The 17,122-nt window shown below is 45.3% G+C and overlaps 1 protein-coding gene across 3 annotated transcripts in view; it reads left to right on the top strand.

Moving 5' to 3' along the window:
- Window positions 1-17,122, top strand: part of TSPAN18 (tetraspanin 18) — a 218,573-nt gene that overhangs the window by 186,763 nt on the left and 14,688 nt on the right. For all 3 annotated transcript variants that reach the window (XM_066634397.1, XM_066634387.1, XM_066634405.1), the window contains 3 exons: window positions 112-204; window positions 1,458-1,652; window positions 5,518-5,592. In XM_066634397.1, coding sequence (XP_066490494.1) covers window positions 142-204; window positions 1,458-1,652; window positions 5,518-5,592 — 333 coding nt within the window. In that variant the 5' untranslated portion in view covers window positions 112-141. The remainder of the gene's footprint in view (window positions 1-111; window positions 205-1,457; window positions 1,653-5,517; window positions 5,593-17,122) is intronic.

The following is a 17,122-nucleotide window of genomic DNA, read 5'->3' as shown; positions in this document are numbered from 1 at the left end:
AAAATTTGCTCCTTGCGCCTAATGAATTCCACAGGGTCTTGAAAGAGAGATGGGTGGAAGGCTGCACAGGTGAAGGGAGGGTGTGCTGAAGAGCTGTTTGGTGTCTTTCAGGAGTAATCAAGTTGTACAGCATCTGCAGTCATGGAAGGGGATTGTTTGAGCTGCATGAAGTATCTGATGTTTGTCTTCAATTTCTTCATATTTGTAAGTATTCTCTCTTTTTAACATATTCCCTCTTTTTCCATTTCTTCATATGTTGCCAGTTTCTCCTGTATTCTGGCACAGCTTCTAAAATACAGAAGAACCCTTGAGGTTCATATAGAACAGTATCTGGAATGTACGTTCCACCTTTCATCAGAAGATGTCAGGAAGGTTAACATCTAGGCATGGGATGTGGGGGGGGAGGAAGAATACTGTTGCAATAGCACCTAGTAAGATCCATGACTGAAGTTCTGAGCCATTGGGTTTCTAAATTTGGGGCACAATCCTAAACAACTTTCCAGCACTGGCATAGCTGTGCCAGTGGGACATGTACTGCATCCTGCAGTTGTGGGCAGTCATGGAGGCCTCCTCAAGGTAAGGCAGTGTTTGTTCCCTTTCCTCAGAGTTGCATTGCCCTTATGTCAGCACTGGAAAGTTGGTTAGGATTGTGGCCTTAGTGTGACATTCGTGCCATCGCTGGCTCTGTCGGCAGCCAGCAATTCTAGCATGAAACATACAAAAAGCATGCCAGTCCCTGTGCTGATCATTAGTAGGCCAAATGAAATAACATCATTAGCATGGGCAAATTGGTCACAGTAAACCCAGCACCATATGGTGCGGCAGCCGCATGCTAGGAAGTACGTCATAGTTGAAGTTTACTTTCCTGTGATGGCACTATTATTGCTGAATAAGCCACCATCTGGGAAGCATCCTATGAAAATATATACTGGATATCTGCGCTGCTTCAGTATAGCTGAAGCATACTTTAAAAAAGGAATGCTCATTATACTTGGTGGAGATATGACAACAGAGTATAAGGAATGCCCCATAAAATTAATGGACATCTGGCAATCCTACTGGGTCCCTTTTCATATCCCAACATGAAAAGGAGCTTTGAGAATATGGGCCTACAACTCTGAAAGTTGTGGTGCTGTCCCATTGCTTCCTCCAAAGTCATACTTTTCCTGGATCCCTGCAGGTCTTCCCTGCCTGTAAGGTAATGGATTAAGTTTACAAGGAACCAAGGAAGAGAACTGTACAATAAATGAGAAGGATAATAAATAACTGTGGAGAGGTGAACTATTAAAAACAATGGGTGCTTCCTGCTATAAATAGTCCCAGTACTGAAAAATGATGGAAGAAAATGGTATGAAATTTGCTCTGTGACCAAAAATGCAGTCATTGTGTCTGAATAGAACTTTACATGTGGCTGGACATTTTGATTCTGATTCTTTCCTCCTTTCTGTCCATGGCAGCTGGGTGGTACATGTCTTCTAGGAGTTGGAATCTGGGTCATAGTGGATCCCACAGGGTTTCGAGAGATAGTGGCAACTAATCCTTTGCTCTTCACGGGAGCATATATTGTGCTGGCCATGGGAGCAATGTTGTTCCTTCTGGGCTTTCTCGGCTGTTGTGGAGCTATTCGCGAGAACAAATGTCTCCTTCTCTTTGTAAGTATGGCTTGATTTCCTCTACTCTCTCTGCTGCTTGTTTTCTTTTATTCCTACCCAAATACTTAGATTGGGTCATCCTAGCGCAGGTGGCCATGTTATTTTATTGCCTTGTGAAGCCTATTTTGAACAGCTGAGCACGAATGGCAATTCATTACAGACAGACCATTTACAAAAAGTTGTGGCCCTCCTCTAGGTGGAAGGATCTGTCACTCACAGGCTCTTAGTAAGCTTCCAGATAGGCAGAGCCATCTGCTACCCCACTACCCTTTCTCTCAAATAGACCGGTAGTCATTAGTGTAAGGAAGAGTGAAGTAACTCCTCAGCCCATCCTGAAAGCCTAATATATCACAAGGGTGATAAAAACATGGGGGTGGGGTGGGATAAGGAGACCCCATTTTATCTTCCGCAAAACTCCTTCTTTGTTGGGCCTGAAAAACTGGACTGATGAAAATCTCCAATTGTCACTGACATTTCTTGGAAAGGGAAAGGAAACCAACCCCTTTGATGTTGAACTGCCCTCTTGGAGGGAGTGGGATGATACAACAGTAGCATTTGAACTACTCAAACTGGTGGGTTTTGACTCACCGGTTCGTGCTAAGATTCCCCTGTTCCTTTAAGGGGCAAGGGATGAGGCAAGGGCAGCAACATGATCCCCAGAACTGCTTCGCTAAGGGTGAGCGAGAGGGTACTTGCAGGCTCCAGGAGGTGCGGGGAGTCCTGTGCAGCCGTCCACAGGGCTTCCCGAGGCTTGAAATATGAAAAAGCAAGCACAAACCATTTCCAGTTTCGCATCACAACTAGGAGATGGTTTGTACTTGCTTTTTTCACATTTCAAGCCTCGAGGAGTCCTGCGGGATACTGTGTGGGGCTCCCTGCACCTCTTGCAGCTTGCTGCAGCCCTGAGTTAGTACAAGTACTCCCCTCGCCCCCCACTTAGTGACGTGATTCTAGGAATTGTGTTGCTGCCCTTGCCCCTCCCCCACAAAGACTGACTTTGGGAGTGAATCTCCCAAAAAGTTTGAGAACCACTGAACTAGAAAACCATATAGTGGTTGTACTAATGCCACTTTGTGTATGTGGGTCTGCATTCCTTAATTTGCCTCCCCCTCGTGCATCTGGGATATGTTTAAAGGCTGAACTTTTCATTTCCTAAATTATTTGCATCAAATTTTATTCTATATGTGTCAGGTGGAAAAAGCTATTTAAGAATTTTTCCTCATGAATAAGGACTTCCGGAAAAGGAGTTTTTGGCAAAGAACTGCACATGTAAAGCAAAAATCATGTATAGGTCATGGAAACACTGGTGTGGCAAGTTTTTCTTCTTCTTCTTAATTAGATGAAGTGGCTGTTAACTGTAGCTGGGCTATGGAAAAGGTGTTGTTTTCATGAACTGATTAAAATCCAAGTCCTCTTACAAAGTTTTCAAAAATAGATGAGCCAGAGGCTTCCTGAGAGATTTCACAATGATACATAATGAATGCCTGAAGCTTTTAGCTCACGTGTAAACTCGAGGCAAGCATATAGTATGGCTGAGATATGAGAGAAAGACATGTCCCAAGGGAAGTTCTCAATTCAAGTTTCTTTCAGTATAAGGATTATTTTTCATGTTATATTTTTATAAGAAATGCAGTTGCAGTTGAAACTGATGTGTTGCATCAAGCATCAGTCTATGCTGCTATGTTTCTAAGTCCCTAAAGCTCTCTTAGCAGTTGGAGTTTGCGTATTTGAAAACAAAACCCTTCAGGCTGCCTGCAGAACTTCAAAAAATGAGTTCGACTGTGGAAGAAACTGAAGACATTTTAGTAACTACTTGCACACCGTGGATATTTGCATTCTTCAAGTCTACAAAATAATTTTTTCAGGGTGAATTTAATCCTCGTGTGTTGTACTCATCAGATGTTCTTGTGTATTCCAGTCCTGTTCCCTGCTTCTTCCTGTTTGTAAAGAGGTTATGTCATGTATTATTCCCATATACCAATTAGTATAGAAATATAGTATAGAAATAGTATAGTATTAGAAATTAGTAGGACAAAAATACTGCATGTTATCAAGTGTGTGTATGCTCATACACATACCAAAGGCATCAAACTCACACAGTGGCACTAACATTTCTTTACAAAGCTCACAGTGGCATACGTGCATAAGAACATGTTTAAAAAGAAGAAGAAAAAGAGAAGGTGCCAAAGCAAAAAGAGCCACCCCACCATAGCAAAAGCTGAATGGAAGAGATGTATTTTACAGCTCTTCCAAAAAGTTGTCAAGGAAGAAGAACTGCACACCACAAAAGGGGATCATTCTATCACGGGGTGGGCAAGCCCCAGCCCCTGGGCCATTTGCGACCCTCGGGAACCCCCAATCCGGCTTGCAGGGAGCCCTAAGTCTCCAGTGAGCCTCTGGCCATTGTGAGCCTCTGGCCCGCAACTGCCATTTGTGACCACAAGATGTGAGCTGTGGGCTGAGTTAGAGTAAGTCTTTTTATAGTCTCCATGTGTTTTCTGCTTTTCCCTGGGCGTTATTTTAACCCCTCCCCCTCATTGCCTCTGAACATAAGAGGCAATGTGGGGAAGGGGTTAAAATAATGTGTTTTTATTTGTGTTAAACACTTGGAGATATGAGTTTCTGGCTTGGTCTGTATGTTTTCACTGGGCAAGAGGTGTGTAGCAAACAGTTCATAATTCTCATGTGGTTCTACATACCTGTATTATAGTTCTCATGTGTATTATAAATAAGCTCAGTAAACTTCATTCATATCAACCCCGTCTCTAATGTACTCATTTATGTAAATTTATTCAAATGTGAAATGTAAATTAATTCTTTTTTTTCTTGGCCCCCAGCACAGTGTCAGAGAGATGATATGGCCCTCCCGCCAAAATGTTTGCCCACTCTTGTTCTATTATCTCATGCCAACAAACATGAGAACCCTGCATCTATTCTTAAAATGCGTAAAAAAAAGATGAACTCCTGCGCAGACTTGTGTCTGAACAGCACCCTATCAGAGCTGGAACGTTTGTATTATTTGGAGAGGTCAACATCATGCCCTGTTTATTTAACCATAATTATTTAACCATAATTTATGTGATGATGATTGCTACTTTTGGTCAATTATAAATATTTTCATCATAAATATGTACATTATATATATATTTCTGTGCCTTGAGTTCTTGAGCTGTAATCAGCTCTTGTCTATGGATGGGTAACTGATGTAGGAATGACCCCGCTGGTGATGCTGATCTGGGGAGTGACAATGTCGTTAACCTGCCCCATGTGTCTTGCAAATGCAGCCATTACCATTGAGGCATGGGATATGACAATGTGAGAGCTGTAACTGAGCTGCAGTAGGGAAGTGCCCTATAAGGCCTTCCTTTTCACTCTTGCTCTGAGTGATTATAGGATAGGCATTCTGTGTGATGAGCTAATTTCCTCCTCTCTATCAATATAGCATTGGCATAATCTTAGCAAATCACTCTTTGCAATTGTCCCTTTGTGGTCTGTCAACTATGCCAGGATTGTTATCACAAATGATTGCATCCTTCAGAAGTTCAGTCACTTATGCAATGAGCACATTGCTCATGAACATGGAGGCAGATGTTCAGCGAGGAGTAATATCTACCCTATGTGGTCAATTGTGTGAGTGGTTCATAAAGTAAAATTCTTGATTCTTGCAGCATGTTGTTTTTCTGGATGGGTGTTTTCCTGATCTAAGGATTTGGTAAATTGGTTCTGCTATATAGATTTGCTCTATGAGTGGAAAGGCAACATGCCTCGCTCAGCTTTCTTTATCACTTTTGATTATTGTTTCTGTCCCAGCTGTGTGCTGGAGATCCACAGTGATTTCTCCGCTTTTCTTTTTTTTCTCTTTCAGTTCTTCATGTTTATTTTGCTAATCTTCCTGGCAGAACTCTCAGCTGCGATTCTGGCTTTTATCTTCAGAGAAAATGTAAGTATCATGATGTTGACATGATTGGAAATGCTATAAGATAGTGTAGGTTTTGTTTCAGGTGGATTTTAAAAACTAATAGTTTACATGCCTGTTGGGCAGAGATTTGTTTTGAGTGTTGCTGAAGCAAGTCCCATCACTGCTTCTGTTTTGAAGAATTTGCAGCCACCCACTGAATCTAAAGAAACCCAACTTGTGTCAAAGAGGTGGTTTATATGCAGAAGAGAGAACATGAAAGGACTTCAGAGTTAAGTGCCTTATGCAGATCCAAACTTAAAAAAAAAAAAAAAAGGTTCGCATCCTCATTAAAATTGAATTCATTTTAGTTTCACAGTTTGTGGACAAAATAATTCTTTGTGAGGTTAAAAGCATTCAGCATAGAAGAGAGTAAAAGTGTTTGCATGGTGACAGTGTGAAGAATCTGCAAAATGTCTCTGACCCTCCATATCTGCACTGTTGCACTCTTTTATCCTATATGATCGGATTTAACAATGGTGCTGAGCTCAGGTGGGGCAAAATAATTAAAAAAATGTAAGTTTCTTTTTAGGGCTGGCATATTTGTCTTGTCCTTCTTTTCCAAAAAGAAATGATTAGATTTTCTCTTTTCTAATTATTCTTTTCAAAATTGCACAAATATAGGCTGCAACAGTTATACATGGGGAGGAGGGAGTAAACACTAGTATAGCTCTTGACATTTGGGCTTTCCCCTCTTTCTTAATTTTTGCAGTTATCAAAACAGTTATCTCTGTGATGAACAATAACATACAAAAACACAAGCTTGACAGATCATTGATGGTTGGATGCCTCTGTTGGATCAGGAAATCCGGGAGATAAATAGAGGGGGCCTTTGTAATCTGTACGGTTCCCTTCCTGGAACGCTGAAGAGACCAAAATCCATGAATGTTCAAATCAGCAGTTTTGGGCACCCCAAACCCTCTGGTCAGGAAGTCGCATGTGGCCTCCCTGACCCTCAGAATACCCGTTTGGGCAAAAAACCAAAAACAAAAAAGGTGACTTTGAGTTGCTCAGGGAAAGTGGAAGTGACATTTTTATGGCATTCTGAGGCCTAGGGAGTTAATTGTCGGATCGGGGAGTTAACATGAGGAATTGTTAACTGATGTTCAAATTTCCCACTCCCAAATCAGGAGAGCAAACTGAACCAATGAATGAGCTAAGTTTTGACCAAGGCTGTTGTTTACTAGTGATACAGGAAGTCATGAGACTCCAATTTGTGTCTGAAATCGGAAGGCTATGTGTGACCTAGAGATTCCATCAGATTGGGGATTGTGACATGCTATGTCAGCCTCAGTATACAGAGAAGTGTATTTAAGAAAAAACAACTAAGTTTTCTCAGGCAAGGGATGTTTTCTCATGATAACTTGTTACACAAGTTCAGTGTGGTTGCTGTCATGAATGTTAAGACCCAATAAAGAAATAACCTACCACTGAACATATCCACTCATTTAGAGCCCAAGCCTGAGCTTGATGCACCTGCCTACTGCCAACGCGCACTGTCACGAACATGCCGTAAAGCACATTTGCGAGGCCTAATGCCAGGCCAGCACCCATGCTAGCTCAGTGCTGGCCAGAGCTGGGCTAGTGCTTGGCGGGCGCCCAGCCTCTGCAGCTCAGCAGTCACATGGACCACTGAGCTGCGGTAAGGAAAGCAGGGGCGGCGGGAAGCGGGGAGAAGGCATTCCGGGGAGGGGGGAGGCAGGTGGAGGCCAGAGAGGGGGCGGGGAGGAGGTGTGACGGGGAGGAGGGAGGCTGATAGAGGCCGGAGAGGAGGCATGTCAGGGAGGGAGCACGGACGGAGGGAGGTGGGAGCAAAGCTGCACCGGATCCAGAGCGTTTGTGCAGGGATTGGCGCCCTACACAAACGCTTTTACCTCACTTGCCCATTGCAGGGGTACTTCCTTACCCAGGAGAAGGGGATGAAAGGTGCCGCCTGCGGTAGCCCGAGGTGCGCAGGATGCAGCAGCAGCCATTTTCGGTGCCACCGAAGCTGCATGCCACGAGAGCTCAGGATTGGGCTGTTATTCCACTGTAACGGAAGCAAGCACTAAAAAGCGTGTCTACTCCTTCTTTGGCCTGCGTAGCCTGGCCTGCCTTTGTTTGTTGTGCCATTTGTGTGTGGCGGAAAGTTGAGTTTCCTGTAATTTGTTTAGCTTGTCTTTTGCGTTGTATTCATTTTGCGTCTTTCTGGCAAAAATTTTGGACCCTTGGAGTTAATTTGATGCAATTGAGTATTTCAGTGTGAGTTGTGAAAGAGAGAGGAAAAGAATAACATGTAAAGAAAACTATGTGAATGGTAGAAATCAGAGCAGGCAGGAAAAAAGCAAGGAGGAGAACCACATATGGAAATCTGTGAACAGGAATTTTAGCACAGAGCAACCCAATGCCATATAAACAAACTCTGGGTCTGCTTTTTATTCAGCAACATTTTAAGGAAATTGATGGTCTGAGACATCAATTGCCACTGCATGACTTGAGAAGCTTGTCCACTGTATATTTGTGCTGTGGTTACTTTCAGTGTAAGCTTCTGAAAGACACCTTGCTGGGTATTGTTGGAAACAGAATTCTGGATTCAATGAAACTTCAGATTGAATCAAGCAAGGCTCTTTTTCATCTCTGTTCTTACTGTACATAAACCATAAAGGCCATATGCTCCTGCCCTTTCATTACAGTGTCACAGTGTTCCTTCCAACAGCCCTACACAGTAGGGTGGTATTCCCCATATTACAGATGGGGTGTTTGTGTCGAGATCAAAAGCTTAGGAGTCTATTGTCTTTTACCACCACCACCCCCCACTTTGATTTCTTTCTTTGATCATGAATGACATCAGCCACATTTTCTGCCATTGCTGTGCCACCAACATTATCATGTTAAGATTTTCACAGTGTGGATTGATGCACGGAAACTTAACTGTGTCTTGTGTCTTGGCCTTTTTTGGCCAAAAAAAGTCACTTCCAATTTATAGCTGAAAACTGGGAGTGACGTTTTAATGCCCATAAAAGGAGTTTGGAGAGTCAGGGAAAAATTGCAAGTGTCTTTTCTTTACTCTAAGGCTCATTCTGAGCCCGGCAGATAACATGGACAGATGTGCATGGCCTCTCTTGGGCTCAGATGACCCTTCAGAGGCGAGGGTGGGAGGTGTTCCCTGGTATCCTCGGTTTCAGTTAACCATGGGGAGTTCGAAACGGAACACCTGCAGATACTGGGGCATGACTGTACTCTGCGTCTTGGGGAGGGGAGGCAGTGTCAAAGGCATCCTTAATGTAAGGGAAGCTTCTTTTCCTTACCTTGGGGCTGCATTGAGGCTAAATCAGCACTGGAAAATTGGATAGGATTGAGCTCTTAATCATTCCAATTTATCAGTTCTTTTAACCCAAATAGAAATTAAAAACATTATTTCATCTGGTTATAATTGCAGCTCTCTTCTGAGAGTTTGTTTGGTACAGGATCAAATGATGCGCATCCCTTGTTTCAGTGTGTTTGTTTTCGTAAACAGTGTGTTTTGTCTCTGGGTCTTAGACGGACCATTGCATATCTTTCTAGTATGTCCTCAAAGTATTGCCTGTATTAAAACACTGTAACATCGGGCAGCCCAATCCTGAGCTGCCTGGGACGCCCAGCTTCGGCGGCACTGAAAACGGCTGCCGCCGGATCCTGCATGCCCCGGGCTACCACGGGAGACGCCTCGGGAGAAAGGGACTTTCATCCCCTTCTCCCAGGTAAGGGAAGCAGCCCCGCAATGGGGCTACTGACTTTACTGCTGACCAAAAGATTGGCAGTAAAGGCGTTCGTGTTGGGGGCCGAGCCCTCCACAAATGCCTTGGATCCTGTGGAGTGGAGCTTCACAGACCCGCCTCCCTCCCTCCTCTGGCATGCCTCCTGCCTGCACCCCTCCCCGTCTCACACCTCCGCGTCACACCTCCCCCCCTCCACAGTCTCTCCACCCCCTGCCAGTCTCCCCCATCCCAGGAATGCCTCCTCCCTGCCTCCTCCCCACCCCTGCTTACCGTGCTGCGGCTCGGTGGTCTGTGAGACCATCGAGCCGCGGAGGCTGGGCAACCACTCCATGCTAGCCCAGCACCGGTCAGCAATGGGCTAGCACAGGTGGGAGCCTGGCGGTGAGGCTTGCAAACGTGCCTTACAGCACATTTGTGACAGTCCACCACAACACGGAGCTGCGGCACGAAGCCCAGGATTGGGCTCTTAGTTGGTTAGTTAAATTATGTGTTGAAAGAAGTGCAGCCAACTAAAAGAAGTGTTTTAATGGTTTGACAGCACTAATTCCTGTGCATGTTTTATGCAGAAGAAATTAATGAGGGTACAAGTATGGAATGACCTTGCAACGGGCTTAACAAGGATCGAACATGGGTTTAAATTATCCCAAAGAGGCTGTATTTTTCCACTTTAAAAAGACCTTTAAAAAAGAAAAGGTTTAGAAAATTGATGGCAAAGTGATGATATATACGTGCAAAAGATAGAAAGGAAAAATGCCATCTTTGTCTGTTGGTGGTCATCTTCACAACTGAATAGAAGCAAAAGAATACTGCTTTGTAAATAGCTGAAATGTCCCATTACAAATTGCAGACAAGGAGAAAGAGAGAGAGACAGCAATTGTGTCATGGTGAGAACAGCTATTGCTCTATAAATAGCCATTGCTTCCTGGAGTTCTATTGTAGTCTGGTCAGTACCTTCCTTGTTTTCTAAAGTTGTTTAATTATAGCACAAGGAGAGAAGTCATCACACATAGCCGGGGAAAACACTTTCACAATGTTGTATATGATATATTTGGTATGCCAACCTAGTTTTTTCTCTGTACTACAAGTGTGAGGTGTTATCCTGAGCAATTTGCAGTGATGAGAGTCAAATGATAAGCTGAGGGAGCAATCCTAACCGTCACTTATGCCGGTATAGAGCCCCTGAGGAGTCGCAAACGTGCCGTAAAGCACGTTTGCACCTCCTTAGGCGGGAGCCGCATCGGCGCATCCAGATGCGCTGATGCACGGACAGAGGCAAAAGCGGATGCATGGATGTTGAGCGCGCTGGCACAAGTGGCAAAGGTAGGTGTGGGGGAGGGGGCGGGAAGGGACGTTACTGGGCAGGGGGAGGGCGGGCCCGTGGGCGGGCGCACAGGGAGCCGGGGATGAGGCTGGGACCCGGCAGTTATGCCAGATCCCAACCCCCATCCCCAGGGCGAGCAGAGTGGCTTCGAGCCACTCCGCTCTCCTCTGACTTGTGCCACCTCCGGAGGTGGCGCGGGTCTGAGGAGACCCATAGGGGCATGCAGCCCTTACCCATAGGTAAGGGGGAGAGCTTCCCCTTGCCTGTGGCTGAGCCACTGCCCGCTGCAATCCCACGTTGGATGCAGTGCAAACCTTTTGGCTTGCCTGCTCCAGCGTGGGTTAGGATTGTGCCCTAAGGTGTGTGTACAAAGTGTTTGTAAGTACTCATTGTAGTCAGTGCACTCACTAAGTGAACCAAAACATCATCCACAGTCATGGCTGGCCCAGGCTGATGCTTCTTCTGATGCTTGTATTGAGTGGTGAGTTGGGGAAAGAGAGGTGTCCCACCTCTGCCCCTTGCCTCCCTTCAGTCCACTGCCAACAGAGGTGCTCCAATTAGAATGCAGCAATTCAACCCCCTTCCCTCATTCTTTCTATCCCATGCATAATTTTGTATGTCTGCTAACAATTTTAGAAAACAAGGAAGGTACAGTAGAACCTCAGGAAGCAATCGCTATTTATAGAACAGTAGCTGTCCTCCACAAGACACAATTACACTCCCTCCCTCCCTCCCTTTCTCTCTCTCCTTGTCTGTATTTTGGAATGGGACATTTCAGCTACTTACAAAGCAGTATTCAGTCATGTCCCCACTCAGGTACCTTTTTTCTAGACTGAAGAGCCCCAAACATATAGCCTTTCCTTGAACAGGACACTATACTCCAGATGTGGTCTTACCATCAATTTGTGTAACGGCATAATAATATTGGCTGCTTTATTCTCAATTCCATTTTAAATTATCCTGAATATGGAGTTGGCCTTCTTCACTGCCACTGCACACTGGGTCGACACTTTCATCGCTCTCTTGATTCATCACAGACAGTTCAGAACCCATCAGCATACATATGACTGTGCAATTAAGTCATATGTACTTATATGTCATATATATGCTGGCTTTCTGAATTCTCTACTGCTGGCTTTCTGAATCTCTTTGGTGATTTACTGGTTGGGTTTATCAAAGAGAGCTTAATGTAGTTGGAATTCTCCTGTTTTCAAGGGGAGAGGTGTGATTGTGGCCCTGGCTCCCTCACTCTATTGCTAAAATCGCACAGATGCATAACGCACTGTGTCTTCATTTATCTGGCATTCCCAATGTGACGCTGGGCCCCAGAAGGCACCCTCACTGATTGTGAAAGAGCTCACTCTCAAGCAGGCTGAAGGTTTAGACTAGGGATGTCAAACACATTTCAGAGCGAGGGCCCAGGTTAGTATTCATGGCACCTGCTGAGGACCTGAAGTGATATCAGTAAGCTGTAAGTGACATTGTTAAGCCAGATGGTGGCCAGAAATAAGCACTTTGTACTCACATAGAAACTCATTAGCTGCAAATGACTAAAAGAGAAAATGCGCAAATCTTGTTCATATTTTCAAGATATGAGAGAGCCCAATTGTCAACAATGGGAGAGCCCATTTATAGCAGGGGCTGGATAAATTGTTTCCAAGGGAGGCATTTGGCCTGCAGGCCTTACATTTGACACCCCTGTTTTAGACGGTTATCTCAATTCCCCCCCTTCCCTTCTGACATTGAAAAGGCTGACTTCTTAGGTCATGGCCTCCTAGGGAATAGCAGGACGATAGATGGCAGTTATAGTCCCAGGAGTTACAATGCTACAGCTCTCTGTTAGCTTGCTGGGAATTTACCCTGCCTCTGGGTTTCAGCAGAAGCCCAGAGGTTCCTCTGGGGCTCCTCTTTCTCACCGTCTCCCTACTTTGACATTTGAAATGCAGCTTATACCTCCCTCCCTGCAATCACTATAGTCAGAACCAGATAAGTGGATGCAAGTTGAGTGTCACATTATAAGTCACCCTTTGGCCCTCCTATTTGGGGGGGAGGATAAATAACCCAATCACACCTCAGCAGATTGCAGCCTAACTCATAGAGAGGAACTGTTGAGGATGGGAAATGGGCCTGGTTTGCAATATAGAGCACATGTTATGAACACACCCAATTTGTTCTTTGAAATAGGCAATTGTGAAGTTCAGTAACACAACTGGAAAGCACTGTATGCGTTGATCCAAGTAGCATGTACGCTAAGGCAGTGGCGTTCCTAGCCACTTCCCTGCCCAGGGTACACCCCCAAGTGTGCCACCCCCCCCACCTGAAGGTGCTGCCCCCCGTAAGACCTTCTGGGGGCTGAAAATCGTGTCTTCTAGTTTTTTGCCAAAAACCAGAAGTGATGATTTCTGGCCCCCAGAAGACCTTCTAAGGGCCAAGGAGGCTGCATGTGGCTTCCCTGACCCTCAGAGGTCCTGTGGCAGGCAGCCCTTAGTGGGTGGTCCTCAGATTGGCATGCTGATATCGGCGTGCTGACTGAATACCACAGGGGGCTGCCTGAGGGGCGTGGATGGCAGTGCTACCTCCTCAGACCTGGTGCCCCGGGGCATTTGCACCACTTGACCCCTCCCACCAGGTATGCCAGTGCACTAAGGATCAACAGTAGAGGGACATGCCATTTTAATCAAACACTTGTCGATTACATAGAAGGTAAATCATAGAAGGTCAATAGTATGTTGTAATTTTATCTGGCTTTGTTTTATAAAAATTTTTTAACACTGAAAACGAGCTGTGTGGCTAAGCCGTTAACCCTTTTTTCTCCTTTGAAGTTCAGATATTTGGAAAAGAGTAAAATGTTATACCAATGAAAGGAAATGGGTTTTTTTCTTTTCTTTTTTTCTGGCAAATAAACGCAGTCCCTTCCCTGGGTTTTGTTTTAGGTCAAATCTCATAAAAATCACAAACACAAACCTCAAACATTTCCTTTGGGATCATGCCTGTCAAAATAAAGGTTTCACTTTATATTCAAATGACTCTTTTGTTCCAGAACTGGTCAAAGGAAGCCAATTGGGAGTCTTACCAACTGTAATATTAGTTTCAAAGTCTGCACTTAGGAAACAGGCAAGCATCAATAAAAAGTCTGGACGGCTGTCTCCGCAGGATGGGAACCCAGGCGGGTAAATTATGCAAAAGAAGGAAAGAGAAATACAATGCTTGAGCATATGTGGTGGCACCTCCTAACCTAGAGGTCCCTGATAGTGCAGACTTATTTCCCAAGGGACTCTCTCCATCCTGTCTGACTAATAAGCATTTCCATTTAAAGGTAGCATGGCCTTTTCAGGCTATTCAAGGTGTCGTTTTAATAAGCCCTTTGCAAAACCTGTGAGGCCCGCAACATTTTCATTAATTTTAGTAATAAAGTTGTAGTGGAAACAATACGAAAACTACATCGCCTCCCAGTAAGCTTTCAACATGGACTGAATTACAGAAAGTTTGTTACTCTTGGTGTTCATTTTGTTGTCATGATTTCGTTGCATCCATCCTACAGAAATATCATGCTGTTTAGAATGCCTTGTTTAGAATGTGTTCTCTTACTCTTCTGACATGAAAGCAAGGGATCTGGAAGGTTTGTTCTAGCAACTATGAATGGTTGAATTAAAAGTTCCTGTAACTTTGGATGAATGAACTTCCCTCAGCTCAGTTCAGGTTCCGCTTGGTGTTTTCTCAGCAAACATTCAGGGAAAATGCTTGCTCATTTTCCAAGTGTTCTCTCCCAGCTCATAGCATGGGTGTAAATGTATCTGGAACACATGCTCATTATTGTGTTGTTCCCTCAGAATAGTACTTTGGATTCATCTACTTGTCATCCAGTACCGGCCTTGTTGAAAAACCACCTACAGCCCAATCCTATCCCGTCTGAAGCACTGATTCAGCTGCACCAGAAAGGTGCATGCTGCATTACTCTGGCACCCTGCAAAGCAGCACACAAGATAGGGGCTTGGCAGCCCAATCCTGTGCATGTCTACTCAGAAGTAAGTCCCATTTGAGTCAATGAGGCTTACTACCAGGGAAGTGTGGATAGGATTGGGCTGTGGGTTAATAATTTTATTAAATAATATAAACGGACCTGCAGAAGGGAAAAATTCTGACTGAAAACCCCCACGACTTGCTGGCACTATGTGATGCTCATATTTTTGGGGGGAGAAAATGGCATTAGCCGTCTCATATCCTATATGAGCATCACAAACTGGCTCAAGGCATCACCCAATCGTGGGCTGGGTTATCCTATTCCTGCCAACCCTGAAAGGTTGGAGGAGTTGGTTTGCACAAACCTGCACAGCTTGAAGCCATGTGTTGGTCCTTGCCAAGAATCTGTTACGTGAAAATCCCCTTTTTCCTTTTAAGTTGTGATTTTATATCTGGTTACTAAAATATCATGTAGGCCAAACCTCAACATACAGGCCACAATCAAGTCAAGCCACAAGCACATGGAGTGCACAACCCCCACTTAGCTATATGCAAAAGTGTCTCCTGATCCATTCACCATGTATGCAAAACAAGTCGGCTGGCACCTCCAGAGGAAGAAGTCTATTGTTCTGTTGTGATTCAATCACTCTTAAGTACCCTATGCAAACTGCCTCCAGGGGTTGGCCGAGTTCCCCCACATAGGAAGCCAGTCCTTGCTGATAACTGACTTCTTGATCCTTTCAATGTTTTACATATTCCACGTGCCCCACTGTGTGTAGTGAGCATGCGCATCCAGATCAGCTCTGGAATACATCCGGGTCATTCTAGGTCAGCAGAAACCCTTTTAAAAGAGAGGCTCCGAGCACATGCTCTCTCTCTCCGGCTGCCCTTAAGGCAGAGGTCCTCCATAGGACTCTCCACTCCCCCCCCCCCGACTGCTTCTCAGGACAGGTAACTATATCATGTGTCTGGAACTCTCTCCCTTCTATCCTACCTATTTCTCCCCTTCTCTCCCCATCTTAGTTAGCAACTGGGTTATGCAGACCAGGGACCCCTAAAATCCTTCCCTACAACCTATCCTTTTCTAATTTCTTCGGATGCACCAAATACACTGCACATGCAACCACCATAAAGCTAGGTCAGGGGTCCGCAACCTTAAACACTCAAAGAGCCATTTGGACCTGTTTTCCGGAGGAAAAAAAACCCCAGGAGCCACAAAACCCTTTTGACATCTAAAATGAAGATAACACTGCATATATAGTTGTTTTTTTTTTTACCTTTATGCTCTTATAGGTCCCATTTTTATAATGTAGCCCCCTCTTGTAGCTTTTAGTTAGTTTTGTCATACATTCTTGTCCTGTGTTTTCAGATGCCTGGTCCTCTATGGTGTTTTGCCTGATTCCAAGGCCATTCTCTGCCTGGAGAATTATGCCCACTTCAAGCAAATTAGCTCCCCCTCTTTCCCCCAACAAATGACCCTGGTTCTGCCCTGCACTCCTGCTGGACCCCACCTCCAGGGTACCTCACCTGTTCAACCTGCAGAGGTCCTCTCTCCTGCCAGCAGCCTCCCACCACTACAGCAGACCCTTGGTCCTCAGCAGGTCTTGGGCACAGGAGCCACACTTCAAACTCCAGTGTCTCCAGCAGTCCATTAGTCACAAAGTCAGTCAGAGTATCCAGGGCAGAGTCCAAAGTCAATAAACCAAGTCACAGTCCAAGGTCAGATTCCAAAGTAAGTCAGTCTAAGTCAGTCAGTCAGTCTCCTCTCCTACCTCCAACCTGCACTCCTTCTACAACCCACACCCCCTTCCTCAGGTGCCCATTATATCCCTGAGGGCCCTATTGCCTTCAAGTGGCTGCAGCTGTGCAGCACACTCTGCTGGATGCCCAGGCCTTACCCTTAAAGGGGCCACTGCTGACACCACATCTACCTCCTCACCAGATCTTCCAGGATTCCAATTCATATGTCGGTTATGACATCTGCTTATCTTACATGGATACTAAAGAACTCCCCCCACCTTCCAGAGGCACCCTGCTGGAAGGGAAAAAGGACACAGACTCCAGAGGTGGGGAAGAGAAGAAGCCAGAGGGGGGGGCAGCCACAGGCCAGCTTCTGCCCTGCCTGCCTGCCCGCCCTCCCTCACTCAGGCTGCAACCCTCTCCACACTATCCTGGGAGTAAGCCCCATTGGCTACAATGGGACTTCTGAGCAGACAAGTTGGTTGGAGCTCTCAGGTTGCAGTCCTCTCCACAATTTCCTGGGAGGAAGCCTCACTGACTACTTGTGAGTAGACCTGCACAGGAGGGGGCTGAGGCTACAGCCCTCCACACCTTCCTGGGAGTAGCCCAGGGACTACATCTGGGCTTACTCTCAAACAGACCTGCGTGGGCTCCCACTCACCCGTCCTTGCGCTTGGCCTTGAGCAGGCTCAAAGGCTGCCATCGCAGGCACCCTTTCCTGGGAGTAAGCTTCATCCGCTGTAATGGGGCTTACAAC

This window comes from Tiliqua scincoides, chromosome 1 (assembly GCF_035046505.1).
Source record: "Tiliqua scincoides isolate rTilSci1 chromosome 1, rTilSci1.hap2, whole genome shotgun sequence".
Classification (NCBI taxonomy): Eukaryota; Metazoa; Chordata; class Lepidosauria; order Squamata; family Scincidae; genus Tiliqua; species Tiliqua scincoides.
This window is presented reverse-complemented; position numbering and strand designations above follow the sequence as displayed.